Here is a 27246-nt window from a genome sequence, read left to right on the forward strand (position 1 = left end):
GAGCACCTTTTCCCATTCTGGCGCCGTGGGTTGTGGGAAAGGGGCGTAGGTGCGGGGGATTCTGGGTCCTGTCCCAATGCCCCGTGATGCATCGCTTCGCATCCCAGAAATCCCTTTGTTTCTGTCCACCTTTGGCGCCATCTTTCAACGGTTTCTGTGCAGCGCGATCTGTCTGCGGGAAATGGAGTCCGAACTGCTGAGGCGTATGCTGACGAGTCTCGCCAGCACGTCACGTTTGGCTGTCGAACTATTCCTTAAGATCCAAAGTGACAGTGAGGGTGAGGAGTCCGATGATGCTATCAAGCCGCGTAATGCGTACGACACGAAATTGCTTGTGGCATTCACGGACGTGCTCAGCACCGTGGAACGCCGCTTTTGGGCTCGGGAAACAAGCACCGAGTGGTGGGATCACATCGTCATGGAAGGTCTGGGATGACGAGCAGTGGCTGCAGAACTTTCGGATGAGAAAAGCCACTTTCAGGGGACTGTGTGAGGAGCTTGCCCCCACCCTGCGGCACAAGGACACGAGATTCAGAGCTGCCCTGCCAGTGGAGAAGCGGGTGGCTATTGCAATCTGGAAGCTGGCAACTCCAGACAGCTACCGGTCGGTCGCAAACCAGTTTGGAGTGGGAAAGTCGACCGTTGGAATCGTGTTGATTCAAGTTTGCAAGGCCATTAATCGCATCCTACTCAGAAGAACCGTGACTCTGGGTAACGTGCAGGAAATAGTGGATGGCTTTGCACAAATGGGGTTTCCTAACTGTGAAGGGGCGATAGATGGGACGCACATTCCTATTCTGGCACCACCCCACCTAGGATCTGAGTACGTTAATCGGAAGGGGTATTTCTCTATGGTTCTCCAGGCGCTTGTGGATCACCGTGGGCATTTCATTGACATTAACACAGGCTGGCCCGGAAAGGTGCATGACGCACGCGTCTTTCGGAACACTTGGCTGTTCAGGAAGATGCAGGCCAGGACTTTTTCCCCAGAGCGGAAGATCACGGTAGGGGAAGTTGAAATGCCCATTGTAATCCTTGGAGATCCCGCTTACCCGTTAATGCCGTGGCTCATGAAACCCTACACAGGGAGCCTTGACAGCAGCAAGGAACGGTTCAACTACAGACTGAGCCGGTGCCGAATGACTGTGGAGTGTGCCTTTGGCCGTTTAAAGGCCCGCTGGCGATCTCTGTATGGACTTGGCCGAAAACAGCATCCCCGTGGTTATATCCGCGTGCTGTGCCCTCCATAATATTTGTGAAGGGAAGTGTGAAAGCTTCACTCAGGCATGGACCTCTGAGGTTCAACACCTGGAGGCTGAATTTGCACAGCCAGAGAGCAGAACTATTACAGGGGCCCAGCGCGGGGCTGCAAGGATTAGGGATGCCTTGAGGGAGCAATTTGAGGCTGAAAACCAGCAGTGATATCTGGTGCCCTGCACGGGAGTGAAGTGCAGTAGTTCCAATCTTTAGGAATCAGTGTTTGCTAAGCAGACTTGCAGTGCCTGTTTATTTCCTGGGCTAAGGAGTCTCTTACTTTATGCAATAATAAAAAATGTTTTCAAAGCCAAAAAATCCATTTATTGAAAAGAAACAAGGGGGTGGAGTGGGGAACAGTACAATCACAGATTCGCATATGTCCTGTCTGGTGTGCTGTGCAGGGAGTGCTGCACTTCAGGACAGCTATACTGCATGGTGATGGGGGTTGAGTGCAGAGGGTAAGGGTCGTGGTTTTCAGGGCTGGGTGGTGAAGATACTGGTGTTGGAGGCAGCGGGTGGCATAAAGAACACGGAAGTTGGGGAAAGTGGGTTGGAGGTGACAGTGGGGCACAACGGAAAGAGTTTTGGGACAAGGGCTGTGGTGGGGGGGGGTGTTTGCGTTTGCGGTACTGCTCCTCTTTCTGCATGGCTACGAGCTCCTGGATAGTGTCTGCTTGGCGCTCCAGGATGCTTATGAGCCTATCAGTGCTTTGCTGCCGGTGCGCGGTGCTTTGCGTTTTCCTGGCGGATCCTGCTTTCTCTCTCCCTCTAGTTCTGTGCTTTCTCATTCTCTTTAATAGATTGCTGCATCACTTCTTGCAGCATGTCTTCTTTGCTTTTTCGCGGTCTCTTCCTGAGTCTTTGCAGTCTCTGAGCAGGCGATAAGAGGGACGGCTGAGGTCTCAAGGTTGATGCAGCTGTATAGGCAAAATGCAACATTTAACAGAAGCAGCATTGTTTATACCAGACAGAGTAATGATTCTCTCCCCCCCCACACACACACACACACTTAAGGAGTAGAAAACACACAGGGTCTACACAATAGCATAATTTTCCCGTCCGAAACAGAGCACACATATCCTACGGGAGCCTCAAAATGGTGAGTAAGGGGGACTGATTGATTCAGGGCTGCACTGTCCTCTGGGTTTCTGTGCCTTGGGGAGAGCCAACAGCTTCAGGAGGCACATACACTGAACACTGTCCCAACATTTTCCACAGGAGTTCGTCCTGGATGATATCTCGCTGCTGAGGGTGACCTGGGAAGCAAGAGAGGGTCTTCTACTGCAATGCGGCTTCCGCCCTGGCCCATATGCAGCTTGCCTGTGTGCAGTAATGGTCCCCTCGCGGCACAGTGGCACGGACACGTTAGCCTGGCTGGGACAAGGACCACGGTGGCTCTCCCGATAAACCTGCGCAAGGGCATTGCACATGTTCTGGATGAGACATTCGAGGAGATTACCGAGGCCGATTACCGCGATGTGATAAACCACATCAATGCACTATTCCGCATCTAGGCATGCATGCCTAACCCTCCTCTCCCAAAGAGCCCGCACCGAAAAAATTCCTTCCCGAAAAAAAAAAAAAACGCTTACCGGGAACCTGCTGTTCTGTTTGTCCTCCACCAAGTACCGGCCGCTGCGACTGGCTACCTTCCTCCTGGCTCGAGAAGAGCTCCTGGCTGCTTGGCTCCAGGGATTCCGGGGTGTCTCCATCCGGCCTACCACCATCACTCCCGTTTTCCTCCTCTTCCTCCACCCCCCCCCCCCACACCGGCTCTGAAGTGTCCATGGTGGTGCTCGGAGTGGAGGTGGAGTTAACCCCAAGTATCGCATCCAGCTCTTTGTAGAATCAGCAGGTCGCGGGGGGAGCACCCGAGTGGCCGTTTGCGTCGCGGGCTTTGCGGTAGGCACTCCGCAGCTCCTTCACTTTAATCCTGCACTGCAGGGCGTCCCGGTCATGGCCCCTTTCCATTATGTCCTTTGATACCTTCCCGAAGGTATCGTAATTCCTACGGCTGGAGCGCAGCTGGGACTGTACCACTTTCTCCCTCCAAACACTGATGAGATCCAGCAACTCGCCATTGCTCCATGCTGGGGCTCGCTGGGCACGTGGAGGCATGGTCACCTGGAAAGATTCGGTGATAGCACTCCACACCACGCCGCGCTGAGCAAACAGGAAGGGGATTTTTAAAATTCCTGGGGAATGTAAAGGGTGGGTCACATGGTTGGTTACCTGAGGCCAGGGCAGTAGAGTTTGAACTGATGACCAGAGTGGCTAGAACAGGCATTGTGGGATACTGCCGAATAATTCTGGAAGCCATTCACAGCGCATTGAGCGGCCACGCTGGTGCGGCAGCGTAATATTCGCTATTCCTCTCGGAGAGGTGGAGTACATGCAGCGCTGCAACCACGGAGCTATAGCGCTGCAAAGGCCTTGCCAGTGGGGACGGGGAGTGAGTTACAGCGCTGGGGGAGCCTTTACAGCGCTGTAACTCGCAAGTGTAGCCAAGGCCTAAGGCAAATTTGTATACTACACAGAAGTTTTAGGCAGACATTAACGGGTAAGGGAATCTTAACAACACTAAAAAATCGTATATGACAATTTGCGTGTTTTAGGGGTAGGTATGTAAAATATTTCACTGAATCCAATCGCCTTTAGCAGCGTAGCCTTCTCTAGGCATTGGGCCGCACCTGGGCCTTTCAGCACATAGCCCTGGGGCGCAGCAGGTGCAGAGATGTATCCTCCTGCGGGGGAGCACTTCTGCCACCCACACCCTGTTTTTGCGACCACTGCAGAGAGCTAGGGTGACCAGCAGCAAATGTGAAAAATCAGGACGGGGGTGGGGGATAATAGGAACCTATAGAAGAAAAAGACCCAAAAATCGGGACTGTCCCTATAAAATCGAGTATCAGAGGGGTAGCCGTGTTAGTCTGAATCTGTAAAAAGCAACAGAGGGTCCTGTGGCACCTTTAAGACTAACAGAAGTATTGGGAGCATAAGCTTTCGTGGGTAAGAACCTCACTTCTTCAGATGCAAGAAGTGAGGTTCTATAAAATCGGGACATCTGGTCACCCTACAGGTAGCTCACCTAATGTGGGTTAGCGTCTGTCCCCTCTACGCCCTCTCCCAGGGTTTCCCCTCTGCCATCGGCGGCAGCGCATCTCCTTCCTTCCTTAACCTTATGGGCTGTCGCCCTCGGACCCTTTCCGGCCCCTGCCTCGTCGTGCATTCGGTTTGCCCCTGCACAGATTCTACCGCCTTCCCCCGCCCCCTGTGCCTAGCGGGCAGCGCCTTCAGCTGTCACCGAGCAGGGACCTCTCAGCGGCCGGTTCCGCACCTGCGGGACAGAACCAGCTCGGCCCCGCCTTGTGCGGGGGCGGGGACCCCACAGACCGCCGGCGGCAGCGCGTGGCCGCACCCCCCCGGGCAACGGAGGACAGCTGGCTCCATAGGCTGGGCTGGTTACCCTGGCAACCAACACCGCGTGCGGCGGCGCCTCCAGCTTGCCCAGTGGCGCCCAGCCTGTCCCCCCCGCCGGCCGTGGTGCCCCCAGTGAAGGGACCTGCCGCGAGCGAGGTGAGGCAGAGCGCGTGACCCGGCTCCAGGCGGCCGCAGGCGCGTGGGTGCTTCCCATCGTTAGCAGCTCCCGCCGTGACGTCAGCGCTGGCGGGGGGGAGCCGGGCTCCGCGCGGAGGTCCGGGTGCGGGTCCCTGACCCCGGCGCGTTCGGGGCCCGGGCTGTTGGGGGGAGGGGCGGAGCCCAGGCGGCGCTAGCGCTGCCCTGAGCCTCCCCCGGGAGACGCCACAGGCGGGCCCTGGGAACCGGCCTGAGGTGCCTGGGGCCGCGGGAGGGGGCTGAGGCTGCTGCCGGAGGGGAGACGATCGGGCCGAGGAGTCACAGCCGAGCCTGCAGGGAAACCCTCGCGGGCTTCGCCTGGCCGGGGCGGGGCGGGCAGAGTAGGTGCCTGAGCCCGTCCTGCGCGCGTCGGGGCGCGCTGTGTCGGCGCTGTCACCTGCCTCCTCCCTTGTCCGAGCCGCGCTCCTCCCTGGCCCGCCTACTCCAGCTCGGGGGCTGGCAGGAGCGGGACTCTTGCTCCTTTCTATGTGCTTAAACGCCGGTTTGTTACTTCTTAAATCCACCTAGCTGGTGGCGATTGGCCCCGTTGAACGCTAGGGCATACTAAGGTACAGCGGGATTAGGGCGACCACACAGCAAATGTGAAAAATCGGGACAGGGGGTGGGGGGTAATAAGAGCCTATATAGGAAAAAGACCCAAAAATCAGTACTGTCCCTATAAAATCAGGACATCTGGTCACCCTAAGCGGGATTCAAGCTGTGACCTTCTATCCAGCGCACCGAAGAGGGCTCCCAGCGCTGAAACGCAGAAGCTGTAGTAACGCTTGTGGGGACGCCAGGAGGCGGGGAGCTGTTTCTACTGAACTGCCTGCAATCACCCTGTGTAGCAATACTTTGCAGGGAGCTTTATTAGGACAGCCTTTCAGTGTTTTCCCCAGGAATTGAAATAAGGGGGGTGTTGGAATATTCAGGAGGGGGGGGATGAGGGCCAACGAGGATTGAGACCGTGAAGGTGAAGGTGGACTGTATGGCACCATAGTAAAAACTCAAAAATGTTTCATGACCATTTTATTAAAATGTAACTCAAGTTTTAAAATCATCACAATAATAATAATAATATATAATATAAAAATTAAAATTGGTTACTCAAGCCTACTATGAAGCACTACGTCTACATCCTTCTTGGTTTCTTGTTGTAATTTTGCACAACTCTTTGGTGTCTTCTTGTGTGTCCGTTACTTCCAGTCCTTCGTGTTATGCTCCTGATCAAGTAGAAGGCAACTTGTTTCAGAACACAACATTCTATTCAATGAGGAAAAAGAATGCTCAGCTGTAGCTGTTGTGACTGGGAGTAGCAAGAGATGAATTCCTACTTCTTTCATCCCAGGAAACGTAACACAAAGATCGGTTTGAACCATTAGTGATGATAATGAAGAAGTTGAAGTCAAATTGTCATTCATTCGTCGTATGATATTCCACTCTGTGTTCAAAATTCTTTATTCTGTCCTGATCACATGGCACCCCATTGCTGGTAGCGCCTCACTCCACTTAACTGTTGGTGTTTTATAGGACAGGAACCTGTAAAAGCTATGTGAAGGTTGAGTAGAATCCAGAAATCGCTATTGTAGATTTGTAAGAATCAAGTCTGTGTACTTTTTAAACTGGCTTAACAAACGCATCTTGTCCTCTTCACTTAAGGAGTCAATATAAGTACCTTCATTAGTCAACTTCTGGACTGAAGGCTTTGCTTCTTCAAGTACATTTTCAAAGGATATCTCTGATTGATCTAAGGGTAGCTTCTATTGCTAGACACAGATCTACTACTGTTGTAGCAGATGTCTGGATGACATTGTTTAATGACCCAAGTGGTTTCAACAGTAGACTAAAAAGAGAGAGAATGGCGATTGTCTTCTCTGACCTTAGTAACAAAAGTAGTCCATCTTGGTAGATACTTTCGAAAGCCAGTAATAACAGTTGCAGTAATTTTAAGACAACAGCCAAGAATTGCTCATGAGAAAGCCAGCAGGTTTTCCCAGATTGAACTAATTTGAACTTCAATCCCAGTGTATCTTCTATTTGTTTCCAAGACGTTCAGTCCTTTTGGACTCTTACTGAAAAAAGAGTATAAAAAGCCATTAAATGTATGGCTTTTTAATGTCTTTTGAAGAGTCTGCAGCTCATACTAGTGCTAGTTAGAGTAGATGGCCTCTGCAGTGTGTATAGCAGAGATCAGGGTTACACTTTTCTCTGAGCAAAGGCTTGTACTCCACTATGTCTTCCAGAGAAGTTTGTAGCTCCATCAAATGTAAATTCGGGGTTCAATTTACAAGCATTTAACTCTTCTAAGATGTCACAGATGCAGCTGATGTGTCTTCTATAACCTGAACATCTAGAATGCATCTACTGGCCTACGACGGACATTTAGCCCTAGACTACACTGGGGGGAGGGGGGCTCGATCTAAGTTACGCAACTTCAGCTATGTGAATAACGTAGCTGAAGTCAATGTACTTAGATCGACTTACCATGGTGTCTTCATCGCGGTGAGTTGACTGCTGCTGCTCTCCCGTCGACTCTGCCTGCACCTCTCGCGGTGCTGGAGTAGGAGTCAATGGGAGAGCGCTCGGAGTTGATTTATTGCGTCTAGATTAGATGTGATAAATCGATCCCTGCTGGATCGATTGCTGCCCGCCGATCCGTCGAGTAGTGTAGACATACCCCAAGATAACATACACAATATCTTAATACTTGATGCCTATTTGCATTGGTGCATTCATCAGCCATGTATGCACATATTTTCAATATGGTGAGAGAGTTCTTCACTTTTTCAACTGCTGAGTTTTTCACTGTTACACCGCATGCTTCTAGAGAGTCAGCTGAGTTTTTTCAGAAAGATAGTGAGGATTTGTCAGTCTTGTTTGAAACCAGTGTCCAACTTCAGGATTAACAAATGACAATGCACTTAACATTGGCCTCCAGTTTGTAGTGTGTGGTATGATGCAACAGCCATGTTGATTCATATAAACTGAGTTGCGTCTCCAGCATTCTTAACAGCCTCATTAAGTTCTTCTAAAATTGGCTTTGACAGTGACTGGCTTATAAGGCTTTCTGCATGTTGATGCAGTCCAGAGGCATGGTGTTTTGCAGCCTTTTCATATAGGTTGTCAGTATTGGCTTAGCTGATCAGTCTGGCAAACCAAGCTCCTCCACTTTCACTATATAAATCCATGATATGCCCATGGTCTTGAATACTGCATGCAGTTCTGGTCACCCCATCTCAAAAAAGATATATTGGAATTGGAAAAGGTATAGAGAAAGGCAACAAAAATGATTAGGGGTATGGAACAGATTCCATATGAGGAGAGATTAAAAAGACTGGGACTTTTCAGCTTGGAAAAGAGACGACTAAGAGGGGATATGATAGAGGCTTATAAAATCTTGACCGGTGTGGAGAAAATGAATAAGGAAATGGTATTTACCCCTTCACTTAACACAAGAACCAGGGGTCAGCCAATGAAATTAATAGGCAGCAAGTTTAAAACAAACAAAAGAAAGTATTTCTTCACACAATGCACAGTCACCCGTGGAACTTTTTGCCAGGGATGTAGTGATGGCCAAAATTATAACAGGGTTCAAAAAAGAACTAGATAAGTTCATGGAGGTTAGGCCCATGAATGGCTATTAGCCAGGATGGGCAGGGATGCAACACCATGCACTGAGTGTCCCTAGTCTCTGTTTGCTAGAAACTGGGAGTGGACGACAGGGGATGGATCACTCAGTGATTCCCTGTTCTGTTCATTTCCTCTGAAGCACCTGGAATAGTCACTGTTGGAAGACAGGATACTGGGATAGATGGACCATTGGTCTGACCCAATATGACTGTTCTTACATAAAAATATAAATATAATAATAATAAAAAAAGTTTAGTACAGAAACTCCCCAAGATAATGACCTCTTGGAGATAGCGATGTTGTGAGATAATGACCTTGGCAAATAATGCATTTTAAAAATCTTGTATATTTATTTAAGATTTAAGATTCCCAGTCCCAAATCTAGCATTCTGGAGCGAAGTCACTAAAACATAGTCCAATGCTCTGGCCGCTGTTGTTTGTCGTGCCACCGTTCACTCTACCACTCTGTCCCCAATGGCCCTGCACTGTCACCTTCTGCTGCCACCTGCCACTGTGACCTCTGCGAGTTGGTCTCTCAAGTTTCCACCCAGCTCTCAGTGATTTCAGCTCTCAGTGGGGGAACCTCACAGTGAGTGCAGGCTGGGCTTTCTCTTCCACAGAAACACTGTCCCAAAGCAGGTCTAAGCACTTAAACCCGATTATCAGGGATTTCAGCTCTAGTGGTCACTTACCAAACCAAACTCTATGGAGCCTAATCAGCTCTGTCTCTAAACAGGAGAGAGGGGCAGGTGAAATAGTGCCTGTGACTCTTAGACAAAGCCCACACCACTAAGCAAAACACTTGTGCCCCACTCTCTCTCTTCACTAGGCTATAGCATCCAAACCTCCTGCTTAGGGAGCGCAGTTCAGTTGAGGATGACTAGTGCTTAATTTGTAATGAAAGAGGTGCCAGGGCTCAAGCAAGTCTGTTACTTTCATAACTGATGTGATAAGCCCAGAGGTCCCAGGGCTATGAACTTCCAAGCCTGGAGGTGTTGCAGCTCAGCCCTGGCAAGCCCTAGCACAAATTAAGCACTGAGGGAGACCCCCTCATTCCGTCAGGCTAAGTACAGTTCTGCTGCCCTGTACTCATACAATAAGGATAACAACATTTCATGACCCCCACATTTAATACTTAAGTGATTTGTAACCCAACACCAGCCAAAATTGATCACTTGGGCAGCACAGCTATGTCTGCTGGATACCTAGGCAGAGTAGGTGTGTTCATGTAAATACAGTCTGGTCCTGAAGCCTTTCCACCCATCCCTGGCTCATCACTAGCTGTCAGGGGAGAGCTCATTCAGACCTTGCTTATAAATAATCATTTGAAATTATTAGGTAGGCCAATATAGCTAAAACAAATGTGCTGACATTGTCATAAATAACAGCTGTATGAGGAAGCTAGTCTTTGTTCCTACTTTTCAAACCCATTATGCTTTCTCAGGTACAACTATTTTCTCATATACTGTATATGCTTTTAAAGTGTGTAATGTTTCAATTTCAATTCAAATTTCCAACCAGTGACCAAGTTTCCAACACTGCATGTAACTGGGGGAGGGTGTTGGGGAAATTCAGGGGGGTACACCCCCCATAGGGGGGAGTCTAGAGAAATCCCTGCTTGCTTCAGATTTTTGGGGGTTGCTTGGGTTTTTTTCCAAACAGAAATGCAAGGGAAGGGAATCTTACACTTTCTGCTATACAATGGCTTTACTTTTATTTATTAAACATTTTTAAAAAGTTGGCTTCATCTTAATTTCATCTGGCTTTTATGAGGTGAGGCACCAGCCTGAGCTAGTAATAAACTGCCCAGGTGGCAACCCTTTGCCAAACTAAACAAGCATTAATTCAGTACAGCTTTCCAATAAGGCCTTCAGCTGTTTTGTATTTTCAAATAAATCTGCTGTTGCCTTTCCCTCAAATTCCTTAATAACTTTTACAAGTACCTAATACCACAGCCCTGGTTATTTTGCTTCTAAAAATCACATTTCGTAGAAGGTAGGTAAGCTGTACCATTTTTTAAACTCTTACTTATTACTTCATTCTGAATTGACTCATAACATTCAGCTGTTTCATGAGCAGTTTAGCAATTCTAGAATTGCTAAATGATCTTTTAACATTTGTATAATCTAACAATGCCATCTATTCTTTAGCTGTAACAGAAGGGTAAAAGGTATAGAGTGCTAAAAAATTGATTTCCTTTTGTCACAAAATAGTCTTTCTAGGTTGAAATAATTCTGTCATTATGATCTTGCACTATAAGGACTCAATCCTCATGTTTTTAGAACTGAAAACTCTTATGCTGGATTTCACATATCCCCTATGTAATGTATATCAGAGTCAAGGGTACTGGAACAATTTGTATAGTGTGGGTGATGAGAGCCATTGAACCAAACTGTAAATCCTGTCTATAATGGAAACCATACTTCAAGCCAGGGGGTGCATCAGCACCTCCAGCACCCCTAGTTCTAGCACTTATGATCATAGTGCAAGACTATATCAGGCCACATGTCAGTACGGGGTACATTCAAGAAAGCACAATCTTCATTTGCACGAGGACTGTGCTAGGATAGAGACCCCATATCCACTGTTACCAAATGTATCCTTAAATTGAGTCTTAGAAACACTTCTTCATACTAACACCCATTGATCTCTTGAGACCAGATTTCTAAAGATACAATTTTATGCATAGCCTATTAGCTTATATGAGTAGGATGAGCAGAATATTGCACCAAAAGTTTCTTCATTAAAAATAATTTTGCTGTTTTCTTGTAGCTAAAGCAATCTCACATTATGATGTGAAACAACTATGTTGAAGTAATTTGGCCAAGGTATTCTTATATCATGATATAACACTATGGTGCCTTTTTTTCTTTAATTAATATTTTAATGATAAAACCAGCACTACTCCATCCCTTGGAGCCATGGCAGATGTACTTTACAATGTATTACTCCTGAAAAAATTCTGCGCCAAAAAAATAAAAATTCAGTGAACATTATTTTAAAATTCTGCAAATTTTATTTGTCAGATAAAAGTGGAGGCTCCAGCATGGCATTGGGGAGCACAGGCCACTGGCTGCATAGAGGTGGGAGATCACTGTGCAGCTTGCCCATGGGACACGGACTCAGTGGTGAGGCTGCATCCAACCCTGACACAGTGCAAGGACCGGGCCTGCCCCAGAAACACCCAGAGCCCCGCCCCTCCATGTCAGGTGCACTAGGTGTGGGCAGGAAGGCTCAGCAAGGCAGGATCCAAGGGTGGAGGGACTTAGTGTGGGGGGATCCAGGTGTGGGTTGAGAGGGTTCTGTGTGGGACAATCTGGATGCGGGCGGCTCAGTGGGGGATCCCGGTGTGTGGGGATCTCGATGGACAGGGGCTTGTTGGGGGGTTCTGGGTGCAACAGTAATGGGACTCTGCAGGGGAGTCTAGGTGAAGGTGGTTGGGGCTCAGCAGGGTGAGGTCTGGGTGTGGGGAATATAGAGCTTGGCAGGGGGGTCTGGGTGTGGGTGGCTCGTCAAGGTGGTCCAGGTACAGGGGGAGTGGGGCTCATTGGGGGGTTCTGAGTGCAGGGGTGTGAGGTTCGGTGGGAAGGTCTGGGTATGAGGGCATCTGGATTCATGGGGGTTGGGCAGATGGGGGAGCAGCTCCCTGTACAGGGATCCCTCCCCCTGCAGCTGAGGAGCAATGGGTGCAAGAAGCGGCGGGGCAGGAGGGAGGGGGGCTTGCAGAGCTTCCTGAAGCTGGGGGAGAAATCTGGGGGTGGGTCTGACCCAGCCCTGGATGCTGGGCAGGGGAAGAGGAAGTCCTGTCTTCCCTAGTCCAGCCGGGACTAGCAGCTGAGCCCAGCACAGGGTAGGAGCCACCAGCCAGGTCTTCCCCAGTCCCGCCTCCTGCCCCACAGTGATTTACCTCTCTGCCAGCTGCCCTGGGCACCTGAAACATACTGCTGGCGAGGGTCGCATGACCACTCTTGTGGCTTCCCTTTGCTTCCCCGTCAGAGTCATTTTTCTGCAGGGAAACAAAGAAATCTACGGGAGACATAAATTCTGCACATGTGCAGTGGTGCAGAATTCTCCGAGGAGTAAATGTATGGAATCATTAAAAACAGTAGGAACATAAGAATTGTCATTTAGCTCAGATCCATGGTCCATCTCTTCTAGTATCGTGTCTCTAACAGTGACCAGCACTCTATGCTGCAGAAGAAGGTGCAACAAACCCTGCGGTAGGCAGGTATGGGGTAATCTGTCCCCTCACCCCCAAAGGTCTCATCTTAATCCCTAATACAGATTAGTTTAAAACCTGAAGCATGAGGTTTTATATCCTTTCTAAAATGTTTGTTAGCATTTAGTATGTAACTGGATAATCTTGTTATCAGTATAAATGTCCAGTAACTTTTTGATTCTTGTAAAGTTCTTGTTCTCTGTGACATAATATGGCAAGGGGTTCCACGGTCTAATTACACATAGTTTGAAGAAGTGTTTCTTTTTATCAGTTTTGAATTTGCCATTTTTAATGTCATTGAAAGTAAGGTTCTGTTGCATGGTTCCTGAATCTATTTATGCTGATAGGCATTGCACTATAGGAATGGTTAAAAATGGAAAAAATAAGCATTGAATCATTTCCAGCTGACCACAGGTGGCTAAATATGAATCCAACAAAAGGCACCTGTGAGTTTTTAGTATAATTGCATATTCAGTTGTACACACCTGTAATTATTTGATCTGAATGCTAGAAATTGAACATTGTATTAAATTTGATAAACATAAGCGCATACTTTGTATGAAGGAATGCACTTTCAAATACATGTATACCTCTTTATTTTCTTCCTGTTTTGGAAATAGATACTGTGTGAGCATTTATTATTAGTAAAAACAATGTCTATAATAATGTATGTTTATATGGTACTTTTACAAACAGAATAAGATGTGGTCCAAGACCCAAAGGACTTAGTCTTTAGGTAGGCAAGATGGACGGACAACTAAATATGGCATAGCATTTCAAGTAAGGGAGGATATGGTGAGAAGTAAGAAAGCATTCCTTGATGTAGGTGGGTTTTATGGAGGCATATGACAGAGTGAGTGAGCAATGCAAACTGAGAGGGAGAGACTTGCTTTCTTAGAAAGCAGTATGAAAGAAAGGAGAGGGAGAAAGGATTGGAAGGAACATAGAAGTGATTTGGGGGTTGGATAGATAAGAGCAGAGTTATAGGTATGGGGTGAAATTTATAGATATATATAAATTTATATATATATAAAGTGCCTTTAAGGTGAGGACAAGGAATTTTGGGGTGTGGGGTTGTTTGTTTGTTTTTAGGATGAAACAAGAATGAATGAAAGGATTGAAATAGGTTGCAAGTGCTTGGAGGATAGGATTGAAATTAAAAATGATCTGGATAAACTGGAGAAATGGGGGTAAATAGGATGAAATTCAATAAGGACAAATGCAAAGTGCTTAACTTGGGATGGTAAAATCAGTTGCACACATACAAAATGGGAAATGACTGCCTAGGAAGGGAGTAGGCTGGGGGTCATAGTGGATCACAAGCTAGATATAAGTCAACAGTGTAACACTGTGGGTGGTTTTTGTTTGTTTGTTTGTTTTAAGCAAAAATCATTCTGGGATGTATTAGCAGGAGTGTTGTAAGCAAGACACAAGGAGTAATTCTTCTGCTCTAGTCTGTGCTGATAAGGCCTCAACTGGAATAGTGTGTCCTTTTTGGGTGTCACATTTCAGAAAAGATGTGGACAAATTGGAAAAAATCCAGAGGAGAGCAACAAAAATGACTAAAGGTCTAGAAAACATGACCTATGAGGAAAGATTGAAAAAAATGGGGTTTGTTTAGTCTGGAGAAGAGAAGGCTGAGGGGGGACAAGATAACAGTTTTCAAGTACGTAAGATGTTGTTACAAGGAGGAAGGAGAAAAAATTGTTCTTGTTAACCTCTGAGAATAGAACAAGAAGCAATGGTCTTAAATTGCAGCAAGGGAGGTTTAGGTTGGACATTAGGGAAAAAATCCTAACTGTCAGGGTAGTTAAACACCAGAATAAATTGCCAAGGGAGGTTTTTGAATTACCGTTGTTGGGTATTTTTAAGAGCAGGTTAGACAAAACCTGTCAGGAATAGTGTAGATAATGCTTAGTCCTGCCTTGAATGTAGCGGACTGGACTAGAAGACCTTTTGAGGTCCCTACCAGTCTTATGATTCGAGGGCAGAAGAGTGGTGAAAAGGTCAGCTCATTGAGAAAAAAATTTAACTAGTAGCAGATCTGAGAAGGATGAAAGGAAGAGAGCCCTTGTCACTGGCACCTTTAATAGGGGGCATGCACTCGTGTATGTTAAATACTTACCATGTTAGGAGATGTGTGCATCTTTAAATCTTAGCTTCATTAATTGTTGAGAAGCGGAATCTCATAATTCTGTCTGCATTGTTTATAAATTTTACAAATTAGGCATAAGTTCTTCAGAAAAAAACAGGTTTTGGTCCTTGGGTAAACTTCTATAAGGTTTTTCCTGTACACCTCTACCCCGATATAACGTGACCCGATATAACACGAATTCGGATATAATGCGGTAAAGCAGCGCTCCGGGGGGGTGGGGCTGTGCACTCCGGTGGATCAAAGCAAGTTTGATATAACGCGGTTTCACCTATAACGTGGTAAGATTTTTTGGCTCCCGAGGACAGCATTCTATCGAGGTAGAGGTGTATTTGAATTGGAAGTCATCTTGTTCTTAGCATTGATATTACTACATAGCAGTAGTAACTGAATCTCCTTTAGGAAAGTGTGCATTACAGTGTACTGCACACCACTATCATCAGTAAGTGTGAAAATATACTAGGATGAGTAGAAGATATAGGCTTAATAGAGACATTTTAGCATAGGGAGAATATATTATGAGTACAATAATATTTTGTTGCTTGATAATTACAATGTACATATAGTTTTGAATTAATCTTTTCTAGCAATGGAGAATACAACTTCAAGTATAGAATCTGAATACATCAAGAACCTCCAGCAACAAATCTACTTTCTTGAACTGGAAGCCAATTTTCTATATCCTTCAATATAGCTTGCTAAAAAATTAGATAAATATACCGTACCCAAGAAAAACTTATCTTGGAAATACATTAAGATCACACAAGCTGAGTAAAACATTTTAACTGTTTAGTGTTATGATTTTGATTAAATAAAAACTTTTTCTGCACTTTATGTAATTAATTTAAAATCACTTTTTGACCTTAACTTTCCATTATTACGCGTGAACAGACTAAAAAAGCCACTGATCTTCAACCCCGCATTACCTCTGAAACTGAACACTTGCTTCAAAAGCTAGCGGTAAATTTTTCCAGTTATACAACTTTATTTTCATGTGAATAACTCTGTGGTCTATTCTGTTTCTATCAAGTACTGTAGCTTTTTTGCACTTTGGGTTTTTTTGTCTTTTGGGGTTTTTTTGTAAATAAAGTGAAATATTGTGTCAACTTGAAACATAGTATCAAAGAATGAGTTAAAATAGTTTCAGCTACTGCACCTGTTCTAAGTCCTCCTGCCTAGTGTTATGATTTTACAATAATTAAAAAAAATTCCTTACTCGTGTTGCTGAATGAAAGACTCAACAAAATGGGAAACTGAATGATTAAGACTCATTCTGCAACGACATGTCACATACTCAGTTGGACTGCTCATGAGCTTAAAATTAAGCATGTGTATAAAGGTTTGAGGGCTGAGTACAAAAATGCTGTCAAATGTATAAACAGGAAAAAATACAATAAATACTTTCTCAGATCTTTTAATTATAGTAAATTTAAGTATTACTTGTAACAACAATAAAGAATTTCAGTGTTTTTTTATTTTTTTAATTGACTGTGTCCTTTTAAAAAGTTTGTTGCCTAAACTGGCCATATCTACCTATATACGGCCCTGATCTTACAAGGAGAACAAAGCTAAAGTTAGTAACCAAGGGTTTGTCTATATGGGGAAGTTGACCGGCATAGCTATAATGGAATAATTATTCTGCTATAGTTATTGTAAATATAACTTTTTCATGGGATACTCTGTTTAGGAGAAAAAGTGACTTTATTCTAGAATAGTTACTCTACAATAGATTAATATTCCAGAATTCAGTGTCCACACGGGGAGCTATATTGGCATAGCTATAGCGGAATAAAAAAAGTCTTGGTGCAGAAAGGAGGCATACAGCCCACCTAAATCCATGTACTAATCTAGGTGAGGGAATGTATTTAGTGAGGAAAACAGATCATTTTTCAAAAGCTTCAGTATATTTCTGTGTAAATAAATATAGAAAAAGCATTTTTGTTCACTTAGCTTATGTCAGCAAAATGAGGTATTTTGTCTCCTAGGGCTTCACAACTTTGCTAAGTCTGTCATGTTCATGCATAAATATTTTATTGATAGTCCACCATGACAGAAAAAGGAAATGATCAAGTGGGTTAAAGGAGTTGACATTTGATTTATTGTGTGTTGGTGGTTTACATCATGTTTAAGTAATTTTGTATGACATGCTGGTTTGTTATCATGCTCTTAGTGAATTTGTGGAGGAGTTAACTTTAGTTAATAACAAACTAATAAAGGAACAGCACATCAGATATAGGTTGTTATAAATCAAATGAAGGAATTTTTATGAGACAATTCTGTGTATAAGCAAAAGGAAAAAAATGCAGCCATTTGACTGAATAAGGATATTGTGTTCTTTGCTTATAAATTGGAAAGTAAAATCACTAGTAGACATAAGCTACAGAGTTCAGTTCAGAAATATATTGAAGTGGGACCTCCATGGGTCTGCAATGGGAGCTGGAATGGATGCTAAACACTTTTGAAAACCTGACCACCTATTTAGGAGCCTGATTTTAGGCTCTTTTTTTTTTTTTTAAACGCTAGCCTAAAACCACATTTTAAAAGAGGTGAAGGTTTCTAATGACTTATAAATTTACATCCTTTTCAAGATTTTTCCAGAACTGTGGACCATAAAGGTTCATCAGTGGTATATTTGAAGTTGATTTTAGCTATACTATGTGCCTTGTTGTACATCAGCTGCAAGGTCTTTGGGGCTGGGAGTGTCTCTGTTTTTGTACATTGTGCATCACCAAGCATGTTGGTAATAAATAATAAAATATGTATACATGATATAAGATATGTCAGTTTCTTTAGGGGCCTTCTGCATATGTTTGCCATTGAGAGTCTTTCCACTTTTTTTGCTTTAGGGCGTACCAAAACTTGAAGCCCATATTATAGCCATAATCAAAAAAGAAAACAATCTCCCTAAATTCTCATGTCATATTTCATCTTACAGTAGACATTTTCTGGGAAATTTTTTTGGGGGGGGAATCAGAAAAGGAGTTAAGGCGGGGGTGGGCAAACTTTTTGGATCGAGGGCCACATCGGGGTTGCACAACTGTATGAAGGGCTGGGTAGGGAAGGCTGTGCCTCCCCAAACAGCCTGCCCCCTGCCCCCTATCCGCCCCCTCCCACTTCCCGCCCCCTGACTGCCCCCCTCAGAACTCCCAACCCATCCAACCCCCCCTGCTCCTTGTCCCCTCACTGCCCCCTCCTGGGACCCCTGCCCCCCATCGAACCCCCCTGCTCCCTGTCCCCTGACTGCCCCGCCCCCTGACAGCCCCCCTGGGACTCCCACTCCCTATCCAACCGCCCTCTGCTCCTCGTCCCCTGACCACCCCTTCCCGGGACCCTCCCACCTCTAATTGCCCCCCAGGATCCCACCCCCTTATCCAACCCCCCAGCTCCCTGTCCCCTGACTGCCCTCCTGACCCCTATCCACATCCCTGCCCCCTGACAGTCCCCCCGGGACTCCCACTCCCAACCCTCCCTGTTCCCCATCCCCTGACCGCCCCCCCCCAACCTCCGCCCCATCCAACCTCCCCCTCCTCCCTGACTGTCAGAGGACCCCCGCTCCCTTACCCAACCCCCCCACTCCCCGCCCCCTTACCAGCAGCAGGAGCTCGCAGCCGCGATACCCGGCCAGAGCCAGCTGCGCTCCCCATGCTGCCCAGCGGGAGCGGGGCGTGGCTGTGGGGGAGGGGCCGGGGACTAGGCTTCCCGGCCAGGAGCTCAGGGGCCAGGCAGGACGGTCCTGCGGGCCGGATGTGGCCCGCGGGCCATAGTTTGCCCACGTCTGAGTTAAGGTGTGTGTGAAAAATTTCTCCGCTGTAGACTATTTGAAAATGTTCCTAACTGTTTTTCTTTTCTCATCATAATTCTAATATGTGCTGGACCTGCTGAGGAAAAGTGCCTTTTTGTGTACTGGGGATGCAGGTTTGTCGTGCAATTATAAAGATATATAATGAAGGCATCAGTAATTACTTCATAAAGCTGCACTGAGACCTCTCAAAGCAAGTCAAAGTCAGACAAAAATCCTTCGAATGTGACATGGTAACTTCAGAGGACTGTCACATTTTCCACGTAATCATTTTAGTTAAATATTTGATAATTTTGGCAGAGTAAAATTTTAAAATGTTTCCTCTTTTAAATTTTGCTTTGTTTTTCTTGCATTTCTTAGGGTTCCTCTAACTGTTCAACTAGTTCAATAATTCCCATATATTCCAAACTTCACACCCACATGTGTTTTGATAACATCCCAGACCCAGGCATTTTTAAAATTAAACACAAACTGTTATTCCACTTATTCAGAATAAAAGCATTGAACTATGCCAAGATTAGCCAAAGGGACTGGTCAGATCTGAGAGTTGCTTCCTTTTTCTGGTGCTGCCAGCCCGACACCAGCATGCTCCTGGTCAGTAGGGAGCCATTTACGCAGTAAAAGGCTTGGAGGTAGACGTTGAGGGAAGGAAGACAGAGTGAGTGGGCCTTCAATGAGAAGGGGGGTTTGCCAGCAAGTGGGGTGTTCTGTTAGAAAGAGGATCGTGTGCAGTGGTGGGGGCCTAGAGTGGCTGAATTCCATGTTTCTGTGCCAAGGTGTTGGCACATCATTAAGGAGCCAAGGCAACAGTGCCATCCAGAGCCCTTGATGTGCTGATGCCTCATCACAAAGGCACTGGACTTCTCCCTTCCTGAATCAGGCCCTCACAACTCTGGCTCTGATAAAGACCACGTCCCTTATGGTTTCTCATTTTAATCCGTCCCTTAGCAGGAGAGTTACAGTCTAAATCTTCCACTCTGAGAAGCCTTCATTGCCTTGCTCATGCTCGATATAGTGCATGGAAAAAGATTACTTTCTTTTTAAAGAAATTTTAATTTTAAGCCATGGTGAATGACAGAGTTTTTAAAATGGAAGGAAAAACACATACTGTTTGGTTGTTTACATTGTAAGCAATTGGCTGCTTTTCCAGTATTTTTTAAACTGATCTCTTAAAATGTTATGTTTAAAAATGGTATTTTTTAAAAAAAAAAATGATGAAACTGGTAAATGGACATCTATGTTTAATGTTAAGGCTTATTATTCATTTAAATGGTTAAAACTGCTTAAATTGAAACAATATTATTGCAAGTACTATAGCAAATGAGACCACCATTTTACATTCATAATTCAAAATTTTAACATGTCTGAACTTAACTGCATTCAGTGTGAGTATAATAGACATTTGAAGCAGGTGGTGTGGAATGCTGACACTGTAAATATGCAATTTGTATCTGAATGCATCTATCTGTGTTTAGTTTCTTTTTAAATTTTTATTGGTTTGAATTGAGATGCAGCCGACCAGAATAAATGAGCATTTGACACTTGTGGAAATATTTAGTAATAATTAAATATACTTTCACCACAAAAATATTTATTTTTTTACAGGAATTACAGTCCCAAGCTGATGGCCTCCATTTGGAGCTCAAGCGAAAGGAAGCCAGTTTAAATATGCTGAAAACAGACAGAGAACGAATTAATAACCAGATCAATGTTGCAGCTGGTAATTGTTTTTCAGCAATCAAATGTCAACATCTGAATGTGTGTAGTCTCTTTTTTTTTCTTAATACTTTGAGTGGCATAAACTGCAGAGTTTCAGGTTCCAGAAAAGCAGCCGAAGTTCTGTGGCTGTGGCACTAGTGTGGACAACGGGTGCGTCCTTTTCTTTGATGTCAGGTAGAAATGGATCAATTGAGAGTTGGTGCCAATCCCTTGCTCTTTACAGGCACTCTGTATCCTGGTTGTCCAGTTCCTTTCTGTCTCTCAGTGAATAATCAGAGAGAGAAGATGTGTGAGGTAATATCTTTTATTGGACCAACTTCTGTTGGTGAGAGAGACAAGCCTTTGAGCTACACAAAGCCCTTCTTCACGTCTGGAAAAGGTACTCAGAGTGTCACAGCTAAATATAAGATTGATTAGATGATTTAGCATAAGTAGTTAGCCATATTCTGAGGGTAAAGGTGAAGTGGCCTTTTAACACACCTGTAGTCATAGGACAAATAGTGGGCTCAGTGGGTGTGACCGGGGTCCCAGTGGGGGCCAGCTGAGGTCACACAATTAGGGTGAACTGCAAAGAATGGGGCAGACAAATCCCAAAGCTGGTGGATGTGTCAATACTTAGATTTACCAAGCCAGAACTAAACAGCTTCTGTTATACCTTACTGGTTACCCAGAAACCAACAACACAGTTCCCTTAAAGTAACCCAGCCTCAGGTCTCCATCCAGGTACCCAAGTCAAATATTATGAAGATTTCTGAAAATCTTATTTCATCATATAAAAGAAAAGGTTCTACTAATCCCAAAAGATAGGACATATTACCTCCCAGGTTAATGAATATTCCAGATTTTACCCAAATACACGCTACAGCCAATTCTTATTAACTAAAGTAAAATTTATTAAAAAAGAAAAGAGAGAGAGTATGGTTAAAAGATCAATATACATACAGACATGAGTTCAATTCTTAAGGTTTAGATACATAACAGAGATGGTGAACTTTGTAGTTGCAAAGAGTTCTTTTACAATTTAGTCCATAGGTTATAGTCCAATGTTCAATATCATATTCAGGGAGTACCAGCATAAGTGGGATCTCAATCTGGCGATTCAAATTTCCCCTGATGAAGCTTAAGCAGATCTGAGGTACAAAGGGCTGGGACCCTAGGATCTTTTTACAATTTCAGGCCTTCTTTGACAAGCTGGAGATCCTTGGGGAACAATAGGCCCTCATTTCCTAAGCATCGTCATTATTTATTCACACAGATTAACATAAGGCAATTTATCCATTAGAATCAAAGAATACCAGGGTTGGAAGGGACCTCAGGAGGTCATCTAGTCCAACCCTCTGCTCAAAGTAGGACCTAATCCCCAACTAAATCATCCCAGCCAGGGCTTTGTCAAGCCTGACCTTAAAAACCTCTAAGGAAGGAGATACCACCACCTCCCTAGGTAACCCATTCCAGTGCTTCATTACCCTCCTAGTGAAAAAGTTTCCTAATATCCAACCTAAACCTCCCCCACTGCAATTTGAGACTATTACTCCTTGTTCTATCATCTGGTACCACTGAGAACAGTCTAGATCCATCTTCTTTGGAACCCCCTTTCAGGTAGTTGAAAGCAGCTATCAAATCCCCCCTCATTCTTCTCTTCTGCAGACTAAATAATCCCAGTTCCCTCAGCCTCTCCTCATAAGTCATGTGCTACAGCCCCCTAATCATTTTTGTTGCCATCCGCTGGACTCTTTCCAATTTTTCCACATCTTTCTTGTAGTGTGTGGCCCCAAACTGGACACAGATGAGGCCTCACCAATGCTGAATAGAGGGGAATGATCATGTCCCTCGATCTGCTAGAAGTGCTCCTACTTATACAGCCCAAAATGCCGTTAGCCTTCTTGGTAACAAGGGCACACTGTTGACTCATATCCAGCTTCTCGCCCAGTGTAACCCCTAGGTCCTTTTCTGCAGAACTGCTGACTAGCCACTTGGTCGCTAGTCTGTAGCAGTGCATGGGATTCTTCCTTCCTAAGTGCAGGACTCTGCACTTGTCCTTATTGAACCTCATCAGATTTCTTTTGGTCCAATCCTCTAATTTGTCTAGGTCCCTCTGTGTCCTATCCCTACCCTCCAGCGTATCTACCACTCCTCCCAGTTTAGTGTCATCTGCAAACTTGCTGAGGGTGCAATCCACGCCATCTTCCAGATCATTAATGAAGATATTGAACAAAACCAGCCCCAGGACCGACCCTTGGGGCACTCCGCTTGATACCGGCTGCCAACTAGACATGAAGCCATTGATCACTACCCATTGAGCCCAACGATCTAGACAGCTTTCTATCCACCTTATAGTCCATCCAGCCCATACTTCTTTAACTTGCTAGCAAGAATACTGTGGGAGACCATATCAAAAGCTTTGCTAAAGTCAAGGAATAACACGTCCACTGTTTTCCCCTCATCAACAGAGCCAGTTATCTCATTGTAGAAGGCAATTAGGTTAGTCAGGCATGACTTGCCCTTGGTGAATCCATGCTGACTGTTCCTGATTGCTTTCCTCTCCTCGAAGTGCTTCAAAATTGTTTCCTTGAGGACCTGCTCCATGATTTTTCCACGGACTGAGGTGAGGCTGACTGGCCTGTACTTCCCCGGATCCTCCTTCTTCCCTTTTTTAAATGGGCACTACATTTGCCTTTTTCCAGTCATCCGGGACCTCGCCTGATCGCCATGAGTTTTCAAAGATAATGGCCAATGGCTCTGCAATCACATCCGCCAACTCCTTTAGTACCCTCGGATGCAGCGCATCCGGCCCCATGGACTTGTGCTAGCCCACTTCTTTCTGCATAGAGGGTTAGTCCCCTCCTCCCCATACTGTGCTGCCCAGTGCAGTAGTCTGGGAGCTGACCTTGTTCGTGAAGACAGAGGCAAAAAAAGCATTGAGTACATTAGCTTTTTCCACATCCTCTGTCACTAGGTTGCCTCCCTCATTCAGTAAGGGGCCCACACTTTCCCTGACCTTCTTCTTGTTGCTAACCTACCTGTAGAAACCCTTCTTGTTATTCTTAACATCCCTTGCTAGCTGCAACTCCAAGTGTGATTTGGCCTTCCTGATTTCACTCCTGCATGCCTGAGCAATATTTTTATACTCCTCCCTGGTCATTTGTCCAAGCTTCCACTTCTTGTAAGCTTCTTTTTTGTGTTTAAGATCAGCAAGGATTTCACTGTTAAGCCAAGCTAGTCACCTGCCATATTTACTATTCTTTCTACACATCAGGTTGTTTTTTTCCTGCAACCTCAATAAAGATTCTTTAAAATACAGCCAGCTCTCCTGGACTCCTTTCCCCCTCATGTTATTCTCCTAGGGGATTCTGCCCATTAGTTCCCTGAGGGAGTCAAAGTCTGCTTTTCTGAAATCCACGGTCCGTATTCTGCTGCTCTCCTTTCTTCCTATCTCATGGTCACTGCCTCCCAGGTTCCCATCCACTTTTGCTTCCCCTACTAATTCTTCCCTGTTTGTGAGCAACAGGTCGAGAAGAACTCTGCCCCTAGTTGGTTGTTCCAGCACTTGCACCAGGAAATTGTTCCCTACCCTTTCCAAAACCTTCCTGGATTGTCTGTGCACTGCTGTATTGCTCTCCCAGCAGATATCGGGGTGATTGAAGTCCCCCATGAGAACCAGGGCCTGTGATCTAGTAACTTCTGTTAGTTGCCTGAAGAAAACCTCATCTACCTCATTCCCCTGGTCTGGTGGTCTATAGCAGATTCCCATCATGACACCACCCTTGTTGCTCACACTTCTAAACTTAATCCAGAGACTTTCAGGTTTTTCTACAGTTTCATACAGGAGCTCTGAGCAGTCATACTGCTCTCTTACATACAATGCAACTTCCCCACCTTTTCTGCCCTGCCTGTCCTTCCTGAACAGTTTATATCCATCCATGACAGTACTCCAGTCATGTGAGTTATCCCACCAAGTCTCTGTTATTCCAATCACATCATAATTCCTTGACTGTGCCAGGACTTCCAGTTCTCTCTGCTTGTTTCCCAGGCTTCTTGCATTTGTGTATAGGCACTTAAGATAACTCATCGATCGTCCCTCTTTCTCAGTATGAGACAGGAGTCCTTGTGCTCTCTTGCTCGTGCTTCCTCCTGGTATCCCACTTTCCCACTTACCTCAGGGTTTTGGTCTCCTTCCCCTGGTGAACCTAGTTTAAAGCCCTCCTCACTAGGTTAGCCAGCCTGCTTGCGAAGATGCTCCTCCCTCTCTTCATTAGGTGGAGCCCGTCTCTGCCTAGCACTCCTTCTTCTTGGAACACCATCCCATGGTCAAAGAATCCAAAGCCTTCTCTCTGACACCACCTGTGTAGCCATTCGTTGACTTCCACGATTCGACGGTCTCTACCCGGGCCTTTTCCTTCCACGGGGAGGATGGACGAGAGCACCACTTGCACCTCAAACTCCTTTATCCATCTTCCCAGAGCCACGTAGTCTGCAGTGATCCGCTCAAGGTCATTCTTGGCAGAATTATTAGTGCCCACATGAAGAAGCAGGAAGGGGTAGCGATCCGAGGGCTTGATGGGTCTCGGCAGTCTCTCCGTCACATTGTGAATCCTAGCTCCTGGCAAGCAGTAGATCATCAGTACCTAGCTACATGAATTAACATAAGGCAACTGCCTGTTTTTCCACCATTCACAGATTATTTGCTTTGCATTTCAAAGAGATGAATACAGTGATATCCCATGCTTACAATTCATTGAAATGCTAGGATGTTCTTTTGATCTCTGAATTATCAGAATACAGCATAGACAGGGACTGTTGATTACATTGTTGACCACTACCCATATATATGTAAATACACAAAAACACAAACATTATCTCCCCACATGTCTTTAAGGGTTGAATTTCAGTCATTTATTTTGCAGGATGTTTAACCCTTTCTGGCCATGCGCCACAGTGGGTTACAGATTGTTGTAATAAGCCATAAATCCAGTGGCTTTATTAAGACCATGATTTTCTCAGGCTCCACTTCTCTGGGAGAAAGTTACTCTCTACTACACTGGAAACTTCAGGGTTTATGGCTTTCCTGACCAGAAGATACAGCTGTCAACTCCTTCTCCTAAAAGGTTAATGGGCCACACGTATCAGTTCCTCTATCCAGGCCTGGCACCTCCAGCAGTCTTTCCCACTCAGCCCAGTCAATGGACCTAAAGAAGAGCTCTATATAGCTCGAAAGCTTGTCTCTCTCACCAAAAGAAGTTGGTCCAATAAAAAAATATTACCTCACCTACCTTGTCTTTCAAATATCCTGGGATCAACACAGCTACAAAAACACTCTAATTGAATAAGCTGGCAAATGCTTCATACTGAGAAATGATCTTTATATCATAGTCTCAAAGAACCATAGAAGACAGCACAGGCAGAACAAAGTGAACCATAGAAGGCAGCACAGGCAGAATAGGGTACTGAGGGAGTTGGCTGATGTTATTGCAGAGCCATTGGCCATTTTCTTTTAAAACTCGTGGTGATCAGGGGAGGTCCCGGATGATTGGAAAAAGGCAAATATCATGCCCATCTTTAAAAAAAGGAAGAAGGAGAACCCAGGGAACTACAGGCTGGTCAGTCTCACCTCAGTCCCTGGAAAAATCATGGAGCAGGTCCTCAAGGAATCCATTTTGAAGCACTTTGAGGAGACGAAGGCAATAAGGAACAGTCAACATGGATTCACCAAGGGCAAGTCATGCCTGACCAACCTGACTGCCTTCTATGATGAGATAACTGGCTCTGTGGATATGGGGAAAGCGGTGGATGTGATATACCTTGACTTTAGCAAAGCTTTTGATACGGTCTCCCACAGTATTCTTGCCAGCAAGTTAAAAAAGTATGGATTGGATGAATGGACTGTAAGGTGGATAGAAAGCTGTCTAGATCGTTGGGCTCAATGGGTAGTGATCAATGGCTTCATGTCTAGTTGGCAGCTAGTATCAAGCGGAGTGCCCCAAGGGTCGGTCCTGGGGCTGGTTTTGTTCAATATCTTCATTAATGATCTGGAGGATGCCGTGGATTGCACCCTCAGCAAGTTCGTGGATGACACTAGGCTGGGGGAAGAGGTAGATATGCTGGAGGGTAGGGATAGGGTCCAGAGTGACCTAGACAAAGTGGAGGATTGGGCTAAAAGAAATCTGATGAGGTTCAACAAGGACAAGTGCAGAGTCCTGCACTTAGGAAGGAAGAATCCCATGTACTGCTACAGGCTGGGGACCGACTGGCTAGGCAGCAGTTTTGCAGAAAAGGACCTGGGGATTACAGTGGATGAGAAGCTGTATATGAGTCAACAGTGTGCCCTTGTTGCCAAGAAGGCTAACTGCATATTGGGCTGCATTAGTAGGAGCATTGCCAGCAGATTGAGGGAACTGATTATTCCCCTCTATTCAGCAGTGGTGAGGCCATATCTGGCGTATTGTGTCCAGTTTTGAGCTCCCCCCCCCCCACACACACACACACGCCAGAAAAGATGTGGACAAATTGGAGAGAGTCCAGCGGAGGGCAACGAAAATTATTAGAGGGCTGGGGCACATGAGACTGAGGGAATTGGGCTTATTTAGTCTGCAGAAGAGAAGAGTGAGGGGGGATTTGATAGCAGCTTTCAACTACCTGAAGGGGGGTTCCAAGAGGATGGAGCTGGACTGTTCTCAGCGGCAGATGACAGAATAAGGAGCAAAGGTCTCAAGTTGCAGTGAGGGAGGTCTAGGTTGGATATTAGGAAAAACTATTTCACTAGGAGGGTGGTGAAGCACTGGAATGGGTTATCTAGGGAGGTGGTGGAATCTCCATCCTTAGAGCTTTTTAAGGCCTGGCTTGACAAAGCCCTGGCTG

At 45.5% G+C, this 27246-nt stretch overlaps 1 protein-coding gene across 1 annotated transcript in view; it reads left to right on the forward strand.

Annotated features, from left to right (window-relative positions):
* The first annotated feature begins 15462 nt into the window (after positions 1–15462).
* LOC135876114 (golgin subfamily A member 6-like protein 26) overlaps positions 15463–27246 on the forward strand; it is a 40130-nt gene continuing 28346 nt past the window's right edge. Inside the window, exons 1-3 of the mRNA XM_065401295.1 lie at positions 15463–15551; positions 15755–15833; positions 20278–20392. Coding sequence (XP_065257367.1) covers positions 15463–15551; positions 15755–15833; positions 20278–20392 — 283 coding nt within the window. The remainder of the gene's footprint in view (positions 15552–15754; positions 15834–20277; positions 20393–27246) is intronic.

This window comes from Emys orbicularis, chromosome 3 (assembly GCF_028017835.1).
Source record: "Emys orbicularis isolate rEmyOrb1 chromosome 3, rEmyOrb1.hap1, whole genome shotgun sequence".
Classification (NCBI taxonomy): Eukaryota; Metazoa; Chordata; order Testudines; family Emydidae; genus Emys; species Emys orbicularis.